This window comes from Spea bombifrons, chromosome 3, assembly GCF_027358695.1.
Source record: "Spea bombifrons isolate aSpeBom1 chromosome 3, aSpeBom1.2.pri, whole genome shotgun sequence".
Lineage (NCBI taxonomy): Eukaryota > Metazoa > Chordata > Amphibia > Anura > Pelobatidae > Spea > Spea bombifrons.
The window spans coordinates 71,592,214-71,616,779 of NC_071089.1; the positions used below are offsets into that span (position 1 = coordinate 71,592,214).

The window sequence follows — 24,566 nt, forward strand, 5'->3', positions numbered from 1 at the left end:
CGAGGAGGCTCCAAAACCAGAGTTAGCCACAATTGACTCAATGACCTGACTAAACTTTAATTGATCTTAATGGTGTAAAACCAAATAAACACACTGGACAAGTAAAGCAAAAACAAAACCTTATAGCAAGGGTGTTTAACCCTCTCAATGCTGACCCAGTGACTTTGTCAAGTTCTGTGAATAATAGACTTAGAATTATAAGAGGCAAATGAGCCCAATTTCCGAGTTGCTGAGATCCTTGCATACTGTTAAGGGATTTCTGCCAAAGCAATAATTGGGCATTCAGTACTGTTCTGGGATCTCCACCAACTTAAATTAGAAACATGTGTCTGTCATTTTACACTTTAGATACCTCAGGTCTCTTTCTACAGTCCCTTTGGTCTAACTGCTGGTAAAGAGGTTTGGCTGCTCTCAAAGCAAACCCTTGTGGTTTCATTACGTGATATGGTCCTTACATGCATTTTGGCTCATACCCTTTATTATCTTTTAGTCAAGGACTGAATTGTGCCGCACAGATTTTTCTGACTACAACCAGATTTTATGGCTTAAAGGATATGTAATTTAATGTATATATATATAGAGAGAGAGAGAGAGAAAGAGAGAGATAAATATATATATATATATATATATATATATATATATATATATATATATATATATATATAGTTTAATAAGCTTCTCATAACCGTTATGTCAGTTCATCTTTATAAAAAGCAAGGTGCCCCTCCCCCGTAGGTGCTGGCATGTGCCCTGCTCTCCCTGTCATGACAGCAGTGCTATTGTGACATCATCAGAGCATAATAACCTCACACTGGGCGTGGAGCTTCAGTACTAGAGGAGACAGCAAGCTACTTGTAGTGACTGAACCTCCAGTAGTGCAAAAGATTAGTAAAGAGACTGACTTTTATTTCTTCATTTTGACCCATTTCTCCTCCTGCTTTTGTGATCGCTGAGTGAGGCAAGTCAGGGCAGATATTGTCGCAAAAACAACTGACGAGATGGGGACAACACTAGGCCCCTGGGAATGGATGTGTACCTGCTGCAAAACCACATGTGGCCTATGCCGGCGTGCCTGCCCCTGCGCCTGTTCCTGCAACTGTCCTTGCTCCTGCAAGTGCCCCTGCAAGCGCAAGTGCCCCTGCGACTGCCCGCGGGACTGCGACTGCCCTCGCGACTGCCCCTGTGACTGCTCCCGCGATTGCTTGTCAAACCTGTGCCCTGAAGAAGTGAAGGTCGAGGAAGTGAGCGCCGAGGATTACATTGACGAGGACAAAAAGGAGGTGAGAGCCCAACTCCGAGAGGACAACGCGGTGAAATCTTCTCTGAGGAGCTGTGGCGCCTTCACCTTTGGGTTGATTCTCACCGCCATGTATGCGGCCATCGTCCTCTTTGTGAAGAACTATAGCCTGAAGTACTGCATCGTGTCCTCAGTGGTCATCTGCATCCTCCTCACCCTCGGCATGGCCTTCTTCATGAAGATGCGGGTCACAGTGTTCCTTATGCTGCCCCAGCTCTTCTCAATTGAGGGCAAGACCATCGTGCTCCTGGTCGCCTTCTCGCTGGCCTTACAGGGACCTGCAGCCAACACCTTGGAGAATTTCCGGCGCTCATCTGAGTCCGTGTCCTGCGGCGTGGAACTGGCCATGAACCAGACCAAGGAGCTCCTGGAAAAAGTTAAAAGGCCGTTAGTGAGTGCGCTGGATATTCTGAGGAACATCGGCCAGAGGCTGAAAGGAGTGGCCGATCGGGCCAGAAAGTTCTTCAAGACGGTGACAGACGGAGTGAAGCACATCGGACGCGTCCTGCAGAATGTGTGGCGTTTTATCGCCAATATCGGGGAGGTCTGTAACGAGGAACTGGAAGTTCCCTATCTAAAGTGCAGGAAAATATTTGACACGGCACGGAATCAGTGCTTCCAGGTGATGCCATTCTTGTCATTCCTGTGCTACATTGTGGACGCCTTCAAACCGCTGTGTGGACTGGCTAAAACCGCTACAATCCTATGCCTCCTGCCAAAGTATCTCCAGAAATATGTCCGAAAGCATGTGAAAAACCCCATCATCAACATGCTCCGCAACATCAAGGACAAGTTTGAGTTTAACGTGACGGTTATTCACGACTTCGACATAAACCTGAACTCCAGCAAGAGCATCAAGCAGGTGGCAGTCGGCATCATGAGCGAAGTGCAGAGCACACTGAACCCCTATCTGGATGTGCTCAGCATGTTCAGCTATTCAATGACATTTGTTTGCCTCTTCATCTACATCATGGCCGCTCGGTACCAGCGCAAGTACCTCTATGAAGATAACCACGACAATATCTACATAACGCGGTCCTTCATAGAGCTGGACGTGATGAGAGCCAAGCAAGGGCGCAGAACCCTCCTGCCCCTTTCCGCCAGAGAGGCCTACAACTTCATCCTGCCAGGTTCGCTTTACCTGACCAAACGTGAGAGGAAGGGATATTCTTTTGACATCATCAACGTCTTCCGAAATGTTCTGGTGGTCGCATTTATGATGGTGATGGACTTCATCATCTACTGGGTGCTGGACATGGTGTATTACCTGCTGCAAGCGGACGTGGTTGCCAGAGCTCCGGTGACGTTCTCTGTGCTGATCAACGGCTCCGGTTATGCCAGCGAAATCTTCTCCAATGTGGTGTCTGCGTTTGACATCCTTCAGAGAGGGAACTTGACAGTTTTGTCAAAGAAATGCCTAGTCGCTCCGTCCGCCCCAGACTTTAAAGGATACATACTCATAGGTTCAATGTATGGCCTGTGCTTCCTCATTGCGATATTTGGCGTCTACATACGGAGGCTGCAGCGCGTAATCTGTGCCTATTATTACCCATCCCGTGAGCAGGAGCGCATCTGTTTTCTTTACAACAACTTGATAACCAAACGCACAAACATTGAGGACTCCTTGATCAGGAGCGTGAGGATGAATGCAGAGGACGGGGGGCACTCTAGCTTCCTGCAGGTCCTGGCGGCAAAACTCCCCGGGTGCCGCTGGTTTGCCCAGCTGTTGGGCACCAATGAGCAGTACTGCATGGCATGTGCCAAGACAATCACTGGCAGCGAGGGGCAGGACTGCGTGGCCTGCATCACCCCAGGCTGTAAAGGGATGTACTGCAGGGGCTGCTTTGAGATCCTTAATAACATCTGCACAATTTGTATGGCTCCACTGGCATACTCTGAGGCTATCGAAGAGGAGGTCGACTCCAGTGACGAAGAACAGGTCCACCTCTGGATCGATGCCATGAAAACCATTAAGGCTGAAGAGAAAGGAAAGAGGAAGAAGCTGAAAGAGGTTGTGAAGGATCGCCTCAAACAGGTTCTCCGTAGCCAGGGTAGCAGAGCAGCGTTAGGCGAGAAGCTCCTGGAGAAGTATAAGGAGGAGGTCCGTGGCAGGGAGGAAGATGAGAGCTCAGGAATCAGTGAGGTTGAATCCAGTGAGGACTCTGAAGATACAGATTTTGAATATCAGAACTCAACAGAGGACACTGACTCTTCAGATTCTGAGGACCACACGACCCCCCCATTCACAAAGTGGACAGAAGCACGAAGGAAGAGGGATCTGGTCACCCCCGCGCGGCAGAGGCCACCCAGGAGGAGAGGACGGCGGGCGGTGAAGAATGGAGGTGGAAACTAGAATGGAATTCAGAACTATACCCACCCCTTCTTCTACCTAAATTTCCTTTGTAATCCCTTCACCACCAAGTGAATCGGCTTGCATCCTGTTCCTGCTGGTTTAGACCACAGTTTTTTGCGCCTTTCACTCTTAAATAAATTTTGACTTTGGGTTTGGGAAAACAAATAGCAGGTTTCTTTTAAGACATTTTAAATGTTCTTTTTTTATTATTTTTTTAGAAAACGAACAAAAAAGGATTAATACTTCAGGTCTACTGTACGTATTCCTTTCAATATTTAATGTCCCCAGATGTGAGTCGTTACTGCCAACTGAATGCCCAATCCATTCTTATGACAAGCAGATCCAACAGAAGCTAGCACTTTAGGTCAGTATTGCTGACAGTAGATCGTCTATACCTGCTGAATACAGAACTAGACTGATGCATCATTTTCAAAGCCATTCGCATCTGGGAGGTATTTAGTTTTGCTGGCTTTAATCGCCAAATTCACAGGTTTCAGCATCTCTTTAAATGTAATACTTATATTTTAATGCTACCGAAAAATATATAATGGGAAAACTAAAAAGAAAGTTACCCGAATGGTCAATTCCCGCATTCAGATTCAATGGTCATGTTGTAGTATAAGCTGCATAGCATAGTCCCAGATGTTTATGAGTACTAATGTGTACTGCTTCTATTTAAATTGTAGTAGATATGAACATAGGGATAAAAAAAGAAGATGGGGTGCAAGTCACATTTTACCACTCAGTAAATTAAGCCAAACACGCGTATAGATCATTCCCCATTATTATTATTATTATTATTATTATTATTATTATCTTTTATTTATATAGCGCCAATAGTTTACGCAGGGCTTACTACAGTACATGAATTCAAGGGATATGACAAGACAAGAATTGACAGAGAGAGCCCTGCTCGCAAGCTTACAATCTTGAGGGAATGGGGTGACAAACATAAGGCACAGAGAAACTGTGAGAGGTAGTGTGATGGTTGTATCAATGACAAGGAAGTTCTAGCAGCTAAGATGGTATGCTTCTCTGAAGAAGTGGGTTTTGAGATGTTTCTTGAATGTCGGGAGGGAGGGAGGGTGAATGCTGAAGGTTCCTTGGGAGTAGATTCCAGAGATATATGGCAGCTCGAGTGAAATCTTGTAGACGGGAAAAGGAAGAGGTGATAAGTGAGGAGGAGTGCCTTAGCCCATGGGAAGAACGTAGGGATCGAGTAAGAGAGTATTTGCTAATGAGGTCAGAAATGTATGGAGGAACCGTATTATGGATGGCCTTATATGTCAGTACCAGGATTTTAAATGTAATTCTAAAGGCAATTGGGAGCCAGTGGAGGGTTTCACAGAGTGGGGAAGCAGAAGAGGAGCGACGTGCAAGGAAGATAAGGAAGTCCCTCAGACCAGAGGAGGATGTCTGGAGAAAACCAGATCAAGTGAGTGTCCTCAGACCAGAGGAGGATGTCGGGGAGAGGAGTTTAGAGCTAGCAGAGTTGTTAGATATATCTAAAGGAATGTTAAAGTCACCCAGAATAAGGCAGGGGATATTAGGAGAGAGGAAGAAAGGGAGCCAGGCAGTCAAAGAACTGTGAGGTAGGGCCTGGAGGGCAATATATGACAGCAATTTGAAGAGAGAGTGGAGAGAAAAGATGGATTGTGTGAACTTCAAAGCAACAGAATGAGAGGGAGGGAGGGCTTGGTATATGCTGGAAGGTGCAGTCAGGTGAGAGAAGGATGCCTACACCACCACCCTTTCTGCCATCAGGCCTAGGAGTGTGGCATCCTGTTATCTATGAAATCAAAGAGTATTTTGTGTGGGGGGGGGAATCAGAGCTTTTGGCATACAAAGAAGAATGGATCCAGCCCCAAAATACCTTACCAACGATTAATGCATATTAAAGTACATAGGACCTACTTGAATATTTTGGGGTTTTGTTTACGTGAAAGAAAAGGAATAAACACCTGCTGGAGACACTGCGGCTCCAGAGCTGTTCAATGGAACGCATCTCCAGCAAGGCAAAAAGCTGAGGGCAGGGAAACAGCGCAAACGAGTTCTGATTAATCGCTCTATGCTTTTGCATAAAAAACAGGAAAATAATAGGTGACCCTCGGCTATCACAAACATCAAAAGACATATCGTGGCTAGAGTTTAACTTTAACCAATCTAGACCTTAGTTGGGTTTTCTCCACACTGTCCATCTCTCATTGTAATGTAGTGTAAAATAATTTAACCAACAAACTTTAAACAGAGTTTAAACACAGGTTTACTTTGAATCTACTTAAAATACATTTTGTACCTTTCACTTTCCTAGATTTCCTTTCAAGTCCTAGATTTTGCAGTTCCATACACTAAAACATATGCCACGATGTTTAAAGATTACAGATTTAAGACATTAATATATGCTTCAAAAAACTTCAAGGGGCAGGGAAATGACTAGATAATGCTGCCTGTTCCACAGTGAGACATAGATCTCAGCTTCCCTGAAGTAAACTAAATCACTACAAAATGACACTAATAAAACAATGTATCTCATTAGTTTATGAAACTGTTAGTATATGGCCAACTGAGGAGAGTTCAAAGATTCCAATATACTGATATGAATTTTGAAACAGCTGCCTCAGCGAAAAAGCTGCAAGGGTAAATCAATGTCAGGTTTGAACAGTATCAATGTATCTATTACTTATACAGCTAAGCCATTCTCCTAGCCAGTTTTAGTGGCTTCCACCCTGCATACACACATAAGCCGCTGAAATGAATCTTTCTGCGTGACACATTTTTTCTACTCTGCAATCTTGTGGTGTGGTGAAAATGTCATTAGGATGTAAGCCCCAAAAGGTAGACCGGCATTAACATACAGGCAACCCTGGGCAGGGCACCTAGATGGTAGGGGCACCTCTGCCAAGATGTCTGTTGGATTAGTAAGGCGGTATACACGAGGAGGCTCCAAAACCAGAGTTAGCCACAATTGACTCAATGACCTGACTAAACTTTAATTGATCTTAATGGTGTAAAACCAAATAAACACACTGGACAAGTAAAGCAAAAACAAAACCTTATAGCAAGGGTGTTTAACCCTCTCAATGCTGACCCAGTGACTTTGTCAAGTTCTGTGAATAATAGACTTAGAATTATAAGAGGCAAATGAGCCCAATTTCCGAGTTGCTGAGATCCTTGCATACTGTTAAGGGATTTCTGCCAAAGCAATAATTGGGCATTCAGTACTGTTCTGGGATCTCCACCAACTTAAATTAGAAACATGTGTCTGTCATTTTACACTTTAGATACCTCAGGTCTCTTTCTACAGTCCCTTTGGTCTAACTGCTGGTAAAGAGGTTTGGCTGCTCTCAAAGCAAACCCTTGTGGTTTCATTACGTGATATGGTCCTTACATGCATTTTGGCTCATACCCTTTATTATCTTTTAGTCAAGGACTGAATTGTGCCGCACAGATTTTTCTGACTACAACCAGATTTTATGGCTTAAAGGATATGTAATTTAATGTATATATATATAGAGAGAGAGAGAGAGAAAGAGAGAGATAAATATATATATATATATATATATATATATAGTTTAATAAGCTTCTCATAACCGTTATGTCAGTTCATCTTTATAAAAAGCAAGGTGCCCCTCCCCCGTAGGTGCTGGCATGTGCCCTGCTCTCCCTGTCATGACAGCAGTGCTATTGTGACATCATCAGAGCATAATAACCTCACACTGGGCGTGGAGCTTCAGTACTAGAGGAGACAGCAAGCTACTTGTAGTGACTGAACCTCCAGTAGTGCAAAAGATTAGTAAAGAGACTGACTTTTATTTCTTCATTTTGACCCATTTCTCCTCCTGCTTTTGTGATCGCTGAGTGAGGCAAGTCAGGGCAGATATTGTCGCAAAAACAACTGACGAGATGGGGACAACACTAGGCCCCTGGGAATGGATGTGTACCTGCTGCAAAACCACATGTGGCCTATGCCGGCGTGCCTGCCCCTGCGCCTGTTCCTGCAACTGTCCTTGCTCCTGCAAGTGCCCCTGCAAGCGCAAGTGCCCCTGCGACTGCCCCTGCGACTGCCCGCGGGACTGCGACTGCCCTCGCGACTGCCCCTGTGACTGCTCCCGCGATTGCTTGTCAAACCTGTGCCCTGAAGAAGTGAAGGTCGAGGAAGTGAGCGCCGAGGATTACATTGACGAGGACAAAAAGGAGGTGAGAGCCCAACTCCGAGAGGACAACGCGGTGAAATCTTCTCTGAGGAGCTGTGGCGCCTTCACCTTTGGGTTGATTCTCACCGCCATGTATGCGGCCATCGTCCTCTTTGTGAAGAACTATAGCCTGAAGTACTGCATCGTGTCCTCAGTGGTCATCTGCATCCTCCTCACCCTCGGCATGGCCTTCTTCATGAAGATGCGGGTCACAGTGTTCCTTATGCTGCCCCAGCTCTTCTCAATTGAGGGCAAGACCATCGTGCTCCTGGTCGCCTTCTCGCTGGCCTTACAGGGACCTGCAGCCAACACCTTGGAGAATTTCCGGCGCTCATCTGAGTCCGTGTCCTGCGGCGTGGAACTGGCCATGAACCAGACCAAGGAGCTCCTGGAAAAAGTTAAAAGGCCGTTAGTGAGTGCGCTGGATATTCTGAGGAACATCGGCCAGAGGCTGAAAGGAGTGGCCGATCGGGCCAGAAAGTTCTTCAAGACGGTGACAGACGGAGTGAAGCACATCGGACGCGTCCTGCGGAATGTGTGGCGTTTTATCGCCAATATCGGGGAGGTCTGTAACGAGGAACTGGAAGTTCCCTATCTAAAGTGCAGGAAAATATTTGACACGGCACGGAATCAGTGCTTCCAGGTGATGCCATTCTTGTCATTCCTGTGCTACATTGTGGACGCCTTCAAACCGCTGTGTGGACTGGCTAAAACCGCTACAATCCTATGCCTCCTGCCAAAGTATCTCCAGAAATATGTCCGAAAGCATGTGAAAAACCCCATCATCAACATGCTCCGCAACATCAAGGACAAGTTTGAGTTTAACGTGACGGTTATTCACGACTTCGACATAAACCTGAACTCCAGCAAGAGCATCAAGCAGGTGGCAGTCGGCATCATGAGCGAAGTGCAGAGCACACTGAACCCCTATCTGGATGTGCTCAGCATGTTCAGCTATTCAATGACATTTGTTTGCCTCTTCATCTACATCATGGCCGCTCGGTACCAGCGCAAGTACCTCTATGAAGATAACCACGACAATATCTACATAACGCGGTCCTTCATAGAGCTGGACGTGATGAGAGCCAAGCAAGGGCGCAGAACCCTCCTGCCCCTTTCCGCCAGAGAGGCCTACAACTTCATCCTGCCAGGTTCGCTTTACCTGACCAAACGTGAGAGGAAGGGATATTCTTTTGACATCATCAACGTCTTCCGAAATGTTCTGGTGGTCGCATTTATGATGGTGATGGACTTCATCATCTACTGGGTGCTGGACATGGTGTATTACCTGCTGCAAGCGGACGTGGTTGCCAGAGCTCCGGTGACGTTCTCTGTGCTGATCAACGGCTCCGGTTATGCCAGCGAAATCTTCTCCAATGTGGTGTCTGCGTTTGACATCCTTCAGAGAGGGAACTTGACAGTTTTGTCAAAGAAATGCCTAGTCGCTCCGTCCGCCCCAGACTTTAAAGGATACATACTCATAGGTTCAATGTATGGCCTGTGCTTCCTCATTGCGATATTTGGCGTCTACATACGGAGGCTGCAGCGCGTAATCTGTGCCTATTATTACCCATCCCGTGAGCAGGAGCGCATCTGTTTTCTTTACAACAACTTGATAACCAAACGCACAAACATTGAGGACTCCTTGATCAGGAGCGTGAGGATGAATGCAGAGGACGGGGGGCACTCTAGCTTCCTGCAGGTCCTGGCGGCAAAACTCCCCGGGTGCCGCTGGTTTGCCCAGCTGTTGGGCACCAATGAGCAGTACTGCATGGCATGTGCCAAGACAATCACTGGCAGCGAGGGGCAGGACTGCGTGGCCTGCATCACCCCAGGCTGTAAAGGGATGTACTGCAGGGGCTGCTTTGAGATCCTTAATAACATCTGCACAATTTGTATGGCTCCACTGGCATACTCTGAGGCTATCGAAGAGGAGGTCGACTCCAGTGACGAAGAACAGGTCCACCTCTGGATCGATGCCATGAAAACCATTAAGGCTGAAGAGAAAGGAAAGAGGAAGAAGCTGAAAGAGGTTGTGAAGGATCGCCTCAAACAGGTTCTCCGTAGCCAGGGTAGCAGAGCAGCGTTAGGCGAGAAGCTCCTGGAGAAGTATAAGGAGGAGGTCCGTGGCAGGGAGGAAGATGAGAGCTCAGGAATCAGTGAGGTTGAATCCAGTGAGGACTCTGAAGATACAGATTTTGAATATCAGAACTCAACAGAGGACACTGACTCTTCAGATTCTGAGGACCACACGACCCCCCCATTCACAAAGTGGACAGAAGCACGAAGGAAGAGGGATCTGGTCACCCCCGCGCGGCAGAGGCCACCCAGGAGGAGAGGACGGCGGGCGGTGAAGAATGGAGGTGGAAACTAGAATGGAATTCAGAACTATACCCACCCCTTCTTCTACCTAAATTTCCTTTGTAATCCCTTCACCACCAAGTGAATCGGCTTGCATCCTGTTCCTGCTGGTTTAGACCACAGTTTTTTGCGCCTTTCACTCTTAAATAAATTTTGACTTTGGGTTTGGGAAAACAAATAGCAGGTTTCTTTTAAGACATTTTAAATGTTCTTTTTTATTATTTTTTTAGAAAACGAACAAAAAAGGATTAATACTTCAGGTCTACTGTACGTATTCCTTTCAATATTTAATGTCCCCAGATGTGAGTCGTTACTGCCAACTGAATGCCCAATCCATTCTTATGACAAGCAGATCCAACAGAAGCTAGCACTTTAGGTCAGTATTGCTGACAGTAGATCGTCTATACCTGCTGAATACAGAACTAGACTGATGCATCATTTTCAAAGCCATTCGCATCTGGGAGGTATTTAGTTTTGCTGGCTTTAATCGCCAAATTCACAGGTTTCAGCATCTCTTTAAATGTAATACTTATATTTTAATGCTACCGAAAAATATATAATGGGAAAACTAAAAAGAAAGTTACCCGAATGGTCAATTCCCGCATTCAGATTCAATGGTCATGTTGTAGTATAAGCTGCATAGCATAGTCCCAGATGTTTATGAGTACTAATGTGTACTGCTTCTATTTAAATTGTAGTAGATATGAACATAGGGATAAAAAAAGAAGATGGGGTGCAAGTCACATTTTACCACTCAGTAAATTAAGCCAAACACGCGTATAGATCATTCCCCATTATTATTATTATTATTATTATTATTATCTTTTATTTATATAGCGCCAATAGTTTACGCAGGGCTTACTACAGTACATGAATTCAAGGGATATGACAAGACAAGAATTGACAGAGAGAGCCCTGCTCGCAAGCTTACAATCTTGAGGGAATGGGGTGACAAACATAAGGCACAGAGAAACTGTGAGAGGTAGTGTGATGGTTGTATCAATGACAAGGAAGTTCTAGCAGCTAAGATGGTATGCTTCTCTGAAGAAGTGGGTTTTGAGATGTTTCTTGAATGTCGGGAGGGAGGGAGGGTGAATGCTGAAGGTTCCTTGGGAGTAGATTCCAGAGATATATGGCAGCTCGAGTGAAATCTTGTAGACGGGAAAAGGAAGAGGTGATAAGTGAGGAGGAGTGCCTTAGCCCATGGGAAGAACGTAGGGATCGAGTAAGAGAGTATTTGCTAATGAGGTCAGAAATGTATGGAGGAACCGTATTATGGATGGCCTTATATGTCAGTACCAGGATTTTAAATGTAATTCTAAAGGCAATTGGGAGCCAGTGGAGGGTTTCACAGAGTGGGGAAGCAGAAGAGGAGCGACGTGCAAGGAAGATAAGGAAGTCCCTCAGACCAGAGGAGGATGTCTGGAGAAAACCAGATCAAGTGAGTGTCCTCAGACCAGAGGAGGATGTCGGGGAGAGGAGTTTAGAGCTAGCAGAGTTGTTAGATATATCTAAAGGAATGTTAAAGTCACCCAGAATAAGGCAGGGGATATTAGGAGAGAGGAAGAAAGGGAGCCAGGCAGTCAAAGAACTGTGAGGTAGGGCCTGGAGGGCGATATATGACAGCAATTTGAAGAGAGAGTGGAGAGAAAAGATGGATTGTGTGAACTTCAAAGCAACAGAATGAGAGGGAGGGAGGGCTTGGTATATGCTGGAAGGTGCAGTCAGGTGAGAGAAGGATGCCTACACCACCACCCTTTCTGCCATCAGGCCTAGGAGTGTGGCATCCTGTTATCTATGAAATCAAAGAGTATTTTGTGTGGGGGGGGGGAATCAGAGCTTTTGGCATACAAAGAAGAATGGATCCAGCCCCAAAATACCTTACCAACGATTAATGCATATTAAAGTACATAGGACCTACTTGAATATTTTGGGGTTTTGTTTACGTGAAAGAAAAGGAATAAACACCTGCTGGAGACACTGCGGCTCCAGAGCTGTTCAATGGAACGCATCTCCAGCAAGGCAAAAAGCTGAGGGCAGGGAAACAGCGCAAACGAGTTCTGATTAATCGCTCTATGCTTTTGCATAAAAAACAGGAAAATAATAGGTGACCCTCGGCTATCACAAACATCAAAAGACATATCGTGGCTAGAGTTTAACTTTAACCAATCTAGACCTTAGTTGGGTTTTCTCCACACTGTCCATCTCTCATTGTAATGTAGTGTAAAATAATTTAACCAACAAACTTTAAACAGAGTTTAAACACAGGTTTACTTTGAATCTACTTAAAATACATTTTGTACCTTTCACTTTCCTAGATTTCCTTTCAAGTCCTAGATTTTGCAGTTCCATACACTAAAACATATGCCACGATGTTTAAAGATTACAGATTTAAGACATTAATATATGCTTCAAAAAACTTCAAGGGGCAGGGAAATGACTAGATAATGCTGCCTGTTCCACAGTGAGACATAGATCTCAGCTTCCCTGAAGTAAACTAAATCACTACAAAATGACACTAATAAAACAATGTATCTCATTAGTTTATGAAACTGTTAGTATATGGCCAACTGAGGAGAGTTCAAAGATTCCAATATACTGATATGAATTTTGAAACAGCTGCCTCAGCGAAAAAGCTGCAAGGGTAAATCAATGTCAGGTTTGAACAGTATCAATGTATCTATTACTTATACAGCTAAGCCATTCTCCTAGCCAGTTTTAGTGGCTTCCACCCTGCATACACACATAAGCCGCTGAAATGAATCTTTCTGCGTGACACATTTTTTCTACTCTGCAATCTTGTGGTGTGGTGAAAATGTCATTAGGATGTAAGCCCCAAAAGGTAGACCGGCATTAACATACAGGCAACCCTGGGCAGGGCACCTAGATGGTAGGGGCACCTCTGCCAAGATGTCTGTTGGATTAGTAAGGCGGTATACACGAGGAGGCTCCAAAACCAGAGTTAGCCACAATTGACTCAATGACCTGACTAAACTTTAATTGATCTTAATGGTGTAAAACCAAATAAACACACTGGACAAGTAAAGCAAAAACAAAACCTTATAGCAAGGGTGTTTAACCCTCTCAATGCTGACCCAGTGACTTTGTCAAGTTCTGTGAATAATAGACTTAGAATTATAAGAGGCAAATGAGCCCAATTTCCGAGTTGCTGAGATCCTTGCATACTGTTAAGGGATTTCTGCCAAAGCAATAATTGGGCATTCAGTACTGTTCTGGGATCTCCACCAACTTAAATTAGAAACATGTGTCTGTCATTTTACACTTTAGATACCTCAGGTCTCTTTCTACAGTCCCTTTGGTCTAACTGCTGGTAAAGAGGTTTGGCTGCTCTCAAAGCAAACCCTTGTGGTTTCATTACGTGATATGGTCCTTACATGCATTTTGGCTCATACCCTTTATTATCTTTTAGTCAAGGACTGAATTGTGCCGCACAGATTTTTCTGACTACAACCAGATTTTATGGCTTAAAGGATATGTAATTTAATGTATATATATATAGAGAGAGAGAGAGAGAAAGAGAGAGATAAATATATATATATATATATATATATATATATATATATATAGTTTAATAAGCTTCTCATAACCGTTATGTCAGTTCATCTTTATAAAAAGCAAGGGGCCCCTCCCCCGTAGGTGCTGGCATGTGCCCTGCTCTCCCTGTCATGACAGCAGTGCTATTGTGACATCATCAGAGCATAATAACCTCACACTGGGCGTGGAGCTTCAGTACTAGAGGAGACAGCAAGCTACTTGTAGTGACTGAACCTCCAGTAGTGCAAAAGATTAGTAAAGAGACTGACTTTTATTTCTTCATTTTGACCCATTTCTCCTCCTGCTTTTGTGATCGCTGAGTGAGGCAAGTCAGGGCAGATATTGTCGCAAAAACAACTGACGAGATGGGGACAACACTAGGCCCCTGGGAATGGATGTGTACCTGCTGCAAAACCACATGTGGCCTATGCCGGCGTGCCTGCCCCTGCGCCTGTTCCTGCAACTGTCCTTGCTCCTGCAAGTGCCCCTGCAAGCGCAAGTGCCCCTGCGACTGCCCCTGCGACTGCCCGCGGGACTGCGACTGCCCTCGCGACTGCCCCTGTGACTGCTCCCGCGATTGCTTGTCAAACCTGTGCCCTGAAGAAGTGAAGGTCGAGGAAGTGAGCGCCGAGGATTACATTGACGAGGACAAAAAGGAGGTGAGAGCCCAACTCCGAGAGGACAACGCGGTGAAATCTTCTCTGAGGAGCTGTGGCGCCTTCACCTTTGGGTTGATTCTCACCGCCATGTATGCGGCCATCGTCCTCTTTGTGAAGAACTATAGCCTGAAGTACTGCATCGTGTCCTCAGTGGTCATCTGCATCCTCCTCACCCTCGGCATGGCCTTCTTCATGAAGATGCGGGTCACAGTGTTCCTTATGCTGCCCCAGCTCTTCTCAATTGAGGGCAAGACCATCGTGCTCCTGGTCGCCTTCTCGCTGGCCTTACAGGGACCTGCAGCCAACACCTTGGAGAATTTCCGGCGCTCATCTGAGTCCGTGTCCTGCGGCGTGGAACTGGCAATGAACCAGACCAAGGAGCTCCTGGAAAAAGTTAAAAGGCCGTTAGTGAGTGCGCTGGATATTCTGAGGAACATCGGCCAGAGGCTGAAAGGAGTGGCCGATCGGGCCAGAAAGTTCTTCAAGACGGTGACAGACGGAGTGAAGCACATCGGACGCGTCCTGCGGAATGTGTGGCGTTTTATCGCCAATATCGGGGAGGTCTGTAACGAGGAACTGGAAGTTCCCTATCTAAAGTGCAGGAAAATATTTGACACGGCACGGAATCAGTGCTTCCAGGTGATGCCATTCTTGTCATTCCTGTGCTACATTGTGGACGCCTTCAAACCGCTGTGTGGACTGGCTAAAACCGCTACAATCCTATGCCTCCTGCCAAAGTATCTCCAGAAATATGTCCGAAAGCATGTGAAAAACCCCATCATCAACATGCTCCGCAACATCAAGGACAAGTTTGAGTTTAACGTGACGGTTATTCACGACTTCGACATAAACCTGAACTCCAGCAAGAGCATCAAGCAGGTGGCAGTCGGCATCATGAGCGAAGTGCAGAGCACACTGAACCCCTATCTGGATGTGCTCAGCATGTTCAGCTATTCAATGACATTTGTTTGCCTCTTCATCTACATCATGGCCGCTCGGTACCAGCGCAAGTACCTCTATGAAGATAACCACGACAATATCTACATAACGCGGTCCTTCATAGAGCTGGACGTGATGAGAGCCAAGCAAGGGCGCAGAACCCTCCTGCCCCTTTCCGCCAGAGAGGCCTACAACTTCATCCTGCCAGGTTCGCTTTACCTGACCAAACGTGAGAGGAAGGGATATTCTTTTGACATCATCAACGTCTTCCGAAATGTTCTGGTGGTCGCATTTATGATGGTGATGGACTTCATCATCTACTGGGTGCTGGACATGGTGTATTACCTGCTGCAAGCAGACGTGGTTGCCAGAGCTCCGGTGACGTTCTCTGTGCTGATCAACGGCTCCGGTTATGCCAGCGAAATCTTCTCCAATGTGGTGTCTGCGTTTGACATCCTTCAGAGAGGGAACTTGACAGTTTTGTCAAAGAAATGCCTAGTCGCTCCGTCCGCCCCAGACTTTAAAGGATACATACTCATAGGTTCAATGTATGGCCTGTGCTTCCTCATTGCGATATTTGGCGTCTACATACGGAGGCTGCAGCGCGTAATCTGTGCCTATTATTACCCATCCCGTGAGCAGGAGCGCATCTGTTTTCTTTACAACAACTTGATAACCAAACGCACAAACATTGAGGACTCCTTGATCAGGAGCGTGAGGATGAATGCAGAGGACGGGGGGCACTCTAGCTTCCTGCAGGTCCTGGCGGCAAAACTCCCCGGGTGCCGCTGGTTTGCCCAGCTGTTGGGCACCAATGAGCAGTACTGCATGGCATGTGCCAAGACAATCACTGGCAGCGAGGGGCAGGACTGCGTGGCCTGCATCACCCCAGGCTGTAAAGGGATGTACTGCAGGGGCTGCTTTGAGATCCTTAATAACATCTGCACAATTTGTATGGCTCCACTGGCATACTCTGAGGCTATCGAAGAGGAGGTCGACTCCAGTGACGAAGAACAGGTCCACCTCTGGATCGATGCCATGAAAACCATTAAGGCTGAAGAGAAAGGAAAGAGGAAGAAGCTGAAAGAGGTTGTGAAGGATCGCCTCAAACAGGTTCTCCGTAGCCAGGGTAGCAGAGCAGCGTTAGGCGAGAAGCTCCTGGAGAAGTATAAGGAGGAGGTCCGTGGCAGGGAGGAAGATGAGAGCTCAGGAATCAGTGAGGTTGAATCCAGTGAGGACTCTGAAGATACAGATTTTGAATATCAGAACTCAACAGAGGACACTGGCTCTTCAGATTCTGAGGACCACACGACCCCCCCATTCACAAAGTGGACAGAAGCACGAAGGAAGAGGGATCTGGTCACCCCCGCGCGGCAGAGGCCACCCAGGAGGAGAGGACGGCGGGCGGTGAAGAATGGAGGTGGAAACTAGAATGGAATTCAGAACTATACCCACCCCTTCTTCTACCTAAATTTCCTTTGTAATCCCTTCACCACCAAGTGAATCGGCTTGCATCCTGTTCCTGCTGGTTTAGACCACAGTTTTTTGCGCCTTTCACTCTTAAATAAATTTTGACTTTGGGTTTGGGAAAACAAATAGCAGGTTTCTTTTAAGACATTTTAAATGTTCTTTTTTTATTATTTTTTTAGAAAACGAACAAAAAAGGATTAATACTTCAGGTCTACTGTACGTATTCCTTTCAATATTTAATGTCCCCAGATGTGAGTCGTTACTGCCAACTGAATGCCCAATCCATTCTTATGACAAGCAGATCCAACAGAAGCTAGCACTTTAGGTCAGTATTGCTGACAGTAGATCGTCTATACCTGCTGAATACAGAACTAGACTGATGCATCATTTTCAAAGAAATTCGCATCTGGGAGGTATTTAGTTTTGCTGGCTTTAATCGCCAAATTCACAGGTTTCAGCATCTCTTTAAATGTAATACTTATATTTTAATGCTACCGAAAAATATATAATGGGAAAACTAAAAAGAAAGTTACCCGAATGGTCAATTCCCGCATTCAGATTCAATGGTCATGTTGTAGTATAAGCTGCATAGCATAGTCCCAGATGTTTATGAGTACTAATGTGTACTGCTTCTATTTAAATTGTAGTAGATATGAACATAGGGATAAAAAAAGAAGATGGGGTGCAAGTCACATTTTACCACTCAGTAAATTAAGCCAAACACGCGTATAGATCATTCCCCATTATTATTATTATTATTATTATTATCTTTTATTTATATAGCGCCAATAGTTTACGCAGGGCTTACTACAGTACATGAATTCAAGGGATATGACAAGACAAGAATTGACAGAGAGAGCCCTGCTCGCAAGCTTACAATCTTGAGGGAATGGGGTGACAAACATAAGGCACAGAGAAACTGTGAGAGGTAGTGTGATGGTTGTATCAATGACAAGGAAGTTCTAGCAGCTAAGATGGTATGCTTCTCTGAAGAAGTGGGTTTTGAGATGTTTCTTGAATGTCGGGAGGGAGGGAGGGTGAATGCTGAAGGTTCCTTGGGAGTAGATTCCAGAGATATATGGCAGCTCGAGTGAAATCTTGTAGACGGGAAAAGGAAGAGGTGATAAGTGAGGAGGAGTGCCTTAGCCCATGGGAAGAACGTAGGGATCGAGTAAGAGAGTATTTGCTAATGAGGTCAGAAATGTATGGAGGAACCGTATAATGGATGGCCTTATATGTCAGTACCAGGATTTTAAATGTAATTCTAAAGGCAATTGGGAGCCAGTGGAGGGTTTCACAGAGTGGGGAAGCAGAAGAGGAGCGACGTGCAAGGAAGATAAGGAAGTCCCTCAGACCAGAGGAGGATGTCTGGAGAAAACCAGATCAAGTGAGTGTCCTCAGACCAGAGGAGGATGTCGGGGAGAGGAGTTTAGAGCTAGCAGAGTTGTTAGATATATCTAAAGGAATGTTAAAGTCACCCAGAATAAGGCAGGGGATATTAGGAGAGAGGAAGAAAGGGAGCCAGGCAGTCAAAGAACTGTGAGGTAGGGCCTGGAGGGCGATATATGACAGCAATTTGAAGAGAGAGTGGAGAGAAAAGATGGATTGTGTGAACTTCAAAGCAACAGAATGAGAGGGAGGGAGGGCTTGGTATATGCTGGAAGGTGCAGTCAGGTGAGAGAAGGATGCCTACACCACCACCCTTTCTGCCATCAGGCCTAGGAGTGTGGCATCCTGTTATCTATGAAATCAAAGAGTATTTTGTGTGTGGGGGGGAATCAGAGCTTTTGGCATACAAAGAAGAATGGATCCAGCCCCAAAATACCTTACCAACGATTAATGCATATTAAAGTACATAGGACCTACTTGAATATTTTGGGGTTTTGTTTACGTGAAAGAAAAGGAATAAACACCTGCTAGAGACACTGCGGCTCCAGAGCTGTTCAATGGAACGCATCTCCAGCAAGGCAAAAAGCTGAGGGCAGGGAAACAGCGCAAACGAGTTCTGATTAATCGCTCTATGCTTTTGCATAAAAAACAGGAAAATAATAGGTGACCCTCGGCTATCACAAACATCAAAAGACATATCGTGGCTAGAGTTTAACTTTAACCAATCTAGACCTTAGTTGGGTTTTCTCCACACTGTCCATCTCTCATTGTAATGTAGTGTAAAATAATTTAACCAACAAACTTTAAACAGAGTTTAAACACAGGTTTACTTTGAATCTACTTAAAATACATTTTGTACCTTTCACTTTCCTAGATTTCCTTTCAAGTCCTAGATTTTGCAGTTCCATACACTAAAACATATGCCACGATGTTTAAAGATTACAGATTTAAGACATTAATATATGCTTCAAAAAACTTCAAGGGGCAGGGAAATGACTAGATAATGCTGCCTGTTCCACAGTGAGACATAGATCTCAGCTTCCCTGAAGTAAACTAAATCACTACAAAATGACACTAATAAAACAATGTATCTCATTAGTTTATGAAACTGTTAGTATATGGCCAACTGAGGAGAGTTCAAAGATTCCAATATACTGATATGAATTTTGAAACAGCTGCCTCAGCGAAAAAGCTGCAAGGGTAAATCAATGTCAGGTTTGAACAGTATCAATGTATCTATTACTTATACAGCTAAGCCATTCTCCTAGCCAGTTTTAGTGGCTTCCACCCTGCATACACACATAAGCCGCTGAAATGAATCTTTCTGCGTGACACATTTTTTCTACTCTGCAATCTTGTGGTGTGGTGAAAATGTCATTAGGATGTAAGCCCCAAAAGGTAGACCGGCATTAACATACAGGCAACCCTGGGCAGGGCACCTAGATGGTAGGGGCACCTCTGCCAAGATGTCTGTTGGATTAGTAAGGCGGTATACACGAGGAGGCTCCAAAACCAGAGTTAGCCACAATTGACTCAATGACCTGACTAAACTTTAATTGATCTTAATGGTGTAAAACCAAATAAACACACTGGACAAGTAAAGCAAAAACAAAACCTTATAGCAAGGGTGTTTAACCCTCTCAATGCTGACCCAGTGACTTTGTCAAGTTCTGTGAATAATAGACTTAGAATTATAAGAGGCAAATGAGCCCAATTTCCGAGTTGCTGAGATCCTTGCATACTGTTAAGGGATTTCTGCCAAAGCAATAATTGGGCATTCAGTACTGTTCTGGGATCTCCACCAACTTAAATTAGAAACATGTGTCTGTCATTTTACACTTTAGATACCTCAGGTCTCTTTCTACAGTCCCTTTGGTCTAACTGCTGGTAAAGAGGTTTGGCTGCTCTCAAAGCAAACCCTTGTGGTTTCATTACGTGATATGGTCCTTACATGCATTTTGGCTCATACCCTTTATTATCTTTTAGTCAAGGACTGAATTGTGCCGCACAGATTTTTCTGACTACAACCAGATTTTATGGCTTAAAGGATATGTAATTTAATGTATATATATATAGAGAGAGAGAGAGAGAAAGAGAGAGATAAATATATATATATATATATATATATATATATATATATAGTTTAATAAGCTTCTCATAACCGTTATGTCAGTTCATCTTTATAAAAAGCAAGGTGCCCCTCCCCCGTAGGTGCTGGCATGTGCCCTGCTCTCCCTGTCATGACAGCAGTGCTATTGTGACATCATCAGAGCATAATAACCTCACACTGGGCGTGGAGCTTCAGTACTAGAGGAGACAGCAAGCTACTTGTAGTGACTGAACCTCCAGTAGTGCAAAAGATTAGTAAAGAGACTGACTTTTATTTCTTCATTTTGACCCATTTCTCCTCCTGCTTTTGTGATCGCTGAGTGAGGCAAGTCAGGGCAGATATTGTCGCAAAAACAACTGACGAGATGGGGACAACACTAGGCCCCTGGGAATGGATGTGTACCTGCTGCAAAACCACATGTGGCCTATGCCGGCGTGCCTGCCCCTGCGCCTGTTCCTGCAACTGTCCTTGCTCCTGCAAGTGCCCCTGCAAGCGCAAGTGCCCCTGCGACTGCCCCTGCGACTGCCCGCGGGACTGCGACTGCCCTCGCGACTGCCCCTGTGACTGCTCCCGCGATTGCTTGTCAAACCTGTGCCCTGAAGAAGTGAAGGTCGAGGAAGTGAGCGCCGAGGATTACATTGACGAGGACAAAAAGGAGGTGAGAGCCCAACTCCGAGAGGACAACGCGGTGAAATCTTCTCTGAGGAGCTGTGGCGCCTTCACCTTTGGGTTGATTCTCACCGCCATGTATGCGGCCATCGTCCTCTTTGTGAAGAACTATAGCCTGAAGTACTGCATCGTGTCCTCAGTGGTCATCTGCATCCTCCTCACCCTCGGCATGGCCTTCTTCATGAAGATGCGGGTCACAGTGTTCCTTATGCTGCCCCAGCTCTTCTCAATTGAGGGCAAGACCATCGTGCTCCTGGTCGCCTTCTCGCTGGCCTTACAGGGACCTGCAGCCAACACCTTGGAGAATTTCCGGCGCTCATCTGAGTCCGTGTCCTGCGGCGTGGAACTGGCCATGAACCAGACCAAGGAGCTCCTGGAAAAAGTTAAAAGGCCGTTAGTGAGTGCGCTGGATATTCTGAGGAACATCGGCCAGAGGCTGAAAGGAGTGGCCGATCGGGCCAGAAAGTTCTTCAAGACGGTGACAGACGGAGTGAAGCACATCGGACGCGTCCTGCGGAATGTGTGGCGTTTTATCGCCAATATCGGGGAGGTCTGTAACGAGGAACTGGAAGTTCCCTATCTAAAGTGCAGGAAAATATTTGACACGGCACGGAATCAGTGCTTCCAGGTGATGCCATTCTTGTCATTCCTGTGCTACATTGTGGACGCCTTCAAACCGCTGTGTGGACTGGCTAAAACCGCTACAATCCTATGCCTCCTGCCAAAGTATCTCCAGAAATATGTCCGAAAGCATGTGAAAAACCCCATCATCAACATGCTCCGCAACATCAAGGACAAGTTTGAGTTTAACGTGACGGTTATTCACGACTTCGACATAAACCTGAACTCCAGCAAGAGCATCAAGCAGGTGGCAGTCGGCATCATGAGCGAAGTGCAGAGCACACTGAACCCCTATCTGGATGTGCTCAGCATGTTCAGCTATTCAATGACATTTGTTTGCCTCTTCATCTACATCATGGCCGCTCGGTACCAGCGCAAGTACCTCTATGAAGATAACCACGACAATATCTACATAACGCGGTCCTTCATAGAGCTGGACGTGATGAGAGCCAAGCAAGGGCGCAGAACCCTCCTGCCCCTTTCCGCCAGAGAGGCCTACAACTTCATCCTGCCAGGTTCGCTTTACCTGACCAAACGTGAGAGGAAGGGATATTCTTTTGACATCATCAACGTCTTCCGAAATGTTCTGGTGGTCGCATTTATGATGGTGATGGACTTCATCATCTACTGGGTGCTGGACATGGTGTATTACCTGCTGCAAGCAGACGTGGTTGCCAGAGCTCCGGTGACGTTCTCTGTGCTGATCAACGGCTCCGGTTATGCCAGCGAAATCTTCTCCAATGTGGTGTCTGCGTTTGACATCCTTCAGAGAGGGAACTTGACAGTTTTGTCAAAGAAATGCCTAGTCGCTCCGTCCGCCCCAGACTTTAAAGGATACATACTCATAGGTTCAATGTATGGCCTGTGCTTCCTCATTGCGATATTTGGCGTCTACATACGGAGGCTGCAGCGCGTAATCTGTGCCTATTATTACCCATCCCGTGAGCAGGAGCGCATCTGTTTTCTTTACAACAACTTGATAACCAAACGCACAAACATTGAGGACTCCTTGATCAGGAGCGTGAGGATGAATGCAGAGGACGGGGGGCACTCTAGCTTCCTGCAGGTCCTGGCGGCAAAACTCCCCGGGTGCCGCTGGTTTGCCCAGCTGTTGGGCACCAATGAGCAGTACTGCATGGCATGTGCCAAGACAATCACTGGCAGCGAGGGGCAGGACTGCGTGGCCTGCATCACCCCAGGCTGTAAAGGGATGTACTGCAGGGGCTGCTTTGAGATCCTTAATAACATCTGCACAATTTGTATGGCTCCACTGGCATACTCTGAGGCTATCGAAGAGGAGGTCGACTCCAGTGACGAAGAACAGGTCCACCTCTGGATCGATGCCATGAAAACCATTAAGGCTGAAGAGAAAGGAAAGAGGAAGAAGCTGAAAGAGGTTGTGAAGGATCGCCTCAAACAGGTTCTCCGTAGCCAGGGTAGCAGAGCAGCGTTAGGCGAGAAGCTCCTGGAGAAGTATAAGGAGGAGGTCCGTGGCAGGGAGGAAGATGAGAGCTCAGGAATCAGTGAGGTTGAATCCAGTGAGGACTCTGAAGATACAGATTTTGAATATCAGAACTCAACAGAGGACACTGACTCTTCAGATTCTGAGGACCACACGACCCCCCCATTCACAAAGTGGACAGAAGCACGAAGGAAGAGGGATCTGGTCACCCCCGCGCGGCAGAGGCCACCCAGGAGGAGAGGACGGCGGGCGGTGAAGAATGGAGGTGGAAACTAGAATGGAATTCAGAACTATACCCACCCCTTCTTCTACCTAAATTTCCTTTGTAATCCCTTCACCACCAAGTGAATCGGCTTGCATCCTGTTCCTGCTGGTTTAGACCACAGTTTTTTGCGCCTTTCACTCTTAAATAAATTTTGACTTTGGGTTTGGGAAAACAAATAGCAGGTTTCTTTTAAGACATTTTAAATGTTCTTTTTTTATTATTTTTTTAGAAAACGAACAAAAAAGGATTAATACTTCAGGTCTACTGTACGTATTCCTTTCAATATTTAATGTCCCCAGATGTGAGTCGTTACTGCCAACTGAATGCCCAATCCATTCTTATGACAAGCAGATCCAACAGAAGCTAGCACTTTAGGTCAGTATTGCTGACAGTAGATCGTCTATACCTGCTGAATACAGAACTAGACTGATGCATCATTTTCAAAGCCATTCGCATCTGGGAGGTATTTAGTTTTGCTGGCTTTAATCGCCAAATTCACAGGTTTCAGCATCTCTTTAAATGTAATACTTATATTTTAATGCTACCGAAAAATATATAATGGGAAAACTAAAAAGAAAGTTACCCGAATGGTCAATTCCCGCATTCAGATTCAATGGTCATGTTGTAGTATAAGCTGCATAGCATAGTCCCAGATGTTTATGAGTACTAATGTGTACTGCTTCTATTTAAATTGTAGTAGATATGAACATAGGGATAAAAAAAGAAGATGGGGTGCAAGTCACATTTTACCACTCAGTAAATTAAGCCAAACACGCGTATAGATCATTCCCCATTATTATTATTATTATTATTATTATCTTTTATTTATATAGCGCCAATAGTTTACGCAGGGCTTACTACAGTACATGAATTCAAGGGATATGACAAGACAAGAATTGACAGAGAGAGCCCTGCTCGCAAGCTTACAATCTTGAGGGAATGGGGTGACAAACATAAGGCACAGAGAAACTGTGAGAGGTAGTGTGATGGTTGTATCAATGACAAGGAAGTTCTAGCAGCTAAGATGGTATGCTTCTCTGAAGAAGTGGGTTTTGAGATGTTTCTTGAATGTCGGGAGGGAGGGAGGGTGAATGCTGAAGGTTCCTTGGGAGTAGATTCCAGAGATATATGGCAGCTCGAGTGAAATCTTGTAGACGGGAAAAGGAAGAGGTGATAAGTGAGGAGGAGTGCCTTAGCCCATGGGAAGAACGTAGGGATCGAGT

At 45.5% G+C, this 24,566-nt stretch overlaps 4 protein-coding genes across 4 annotated transcripts; all 4 read left to right on the forward strand.

Moving 5' to 3' along the window:
• The first annotated feature begins 998 nt into the window (after positions 1-998).
• Positions 999-3,650, forward strand: LOC128484010 (DC-STAMP domain-containing protein 2-like). Its single transcript, XM_053460329.1, has one exon. It carries the CDS (start codon positions 999-1,001, stop codon positions 3,648-3,650), a length of 2,652 nt encoding a protein of 883 aa, XP_053316304.1.
• Positions 3,651-7,553: 3,903 nt separating this feature from the next.
• Positions 7,554-10,217, forward strand: LOC128484011 (DC-STAMP domain-containing protein 2-like). Its single transcript, XM_053460330.1, has one exon. It carries the CDS (start codon positions 7,554-7,556, stop codon positions 10,215-10,217), a length of 2,664 nt encoding a protein of 887 aa, XP_053316305.1.
• A 3,907-nt stretch (positions 10,218-14,124) lies between these two features.
• LOC128484012 (DC-STAMP domain-containing protein 2-like) lies at positions 14,125-16,788 on the forward strand. Its single transcript, XM_053460332.1, has one exon. The coding sequence runs from the start codon at positions 14,125-14,127 to the stop codon at positions 16,786-16,788; it is 2,664 nt and encodes an 887-aa protein (XP_053316307.1).
• A 3,902-nt stretch (positions 16,789-20,690) lies between these two features.
• Positions 20,691-23,354, forward strand: LOC128484013 (DC-STAMP domain-containing protein 2-like). Its single transcript, XM_053460333.1, has one exon. The coding sequence runs from the start codon at positions 20,691-20,693 to the stop codon at positions 23,352-23,354; it is 2,664 nt and encodes an 887-aa protein (XP_053316308.1).
• The last annotated feature ends 1,212 nt before the right edge of the window (positions 23,355-24,566 follow it).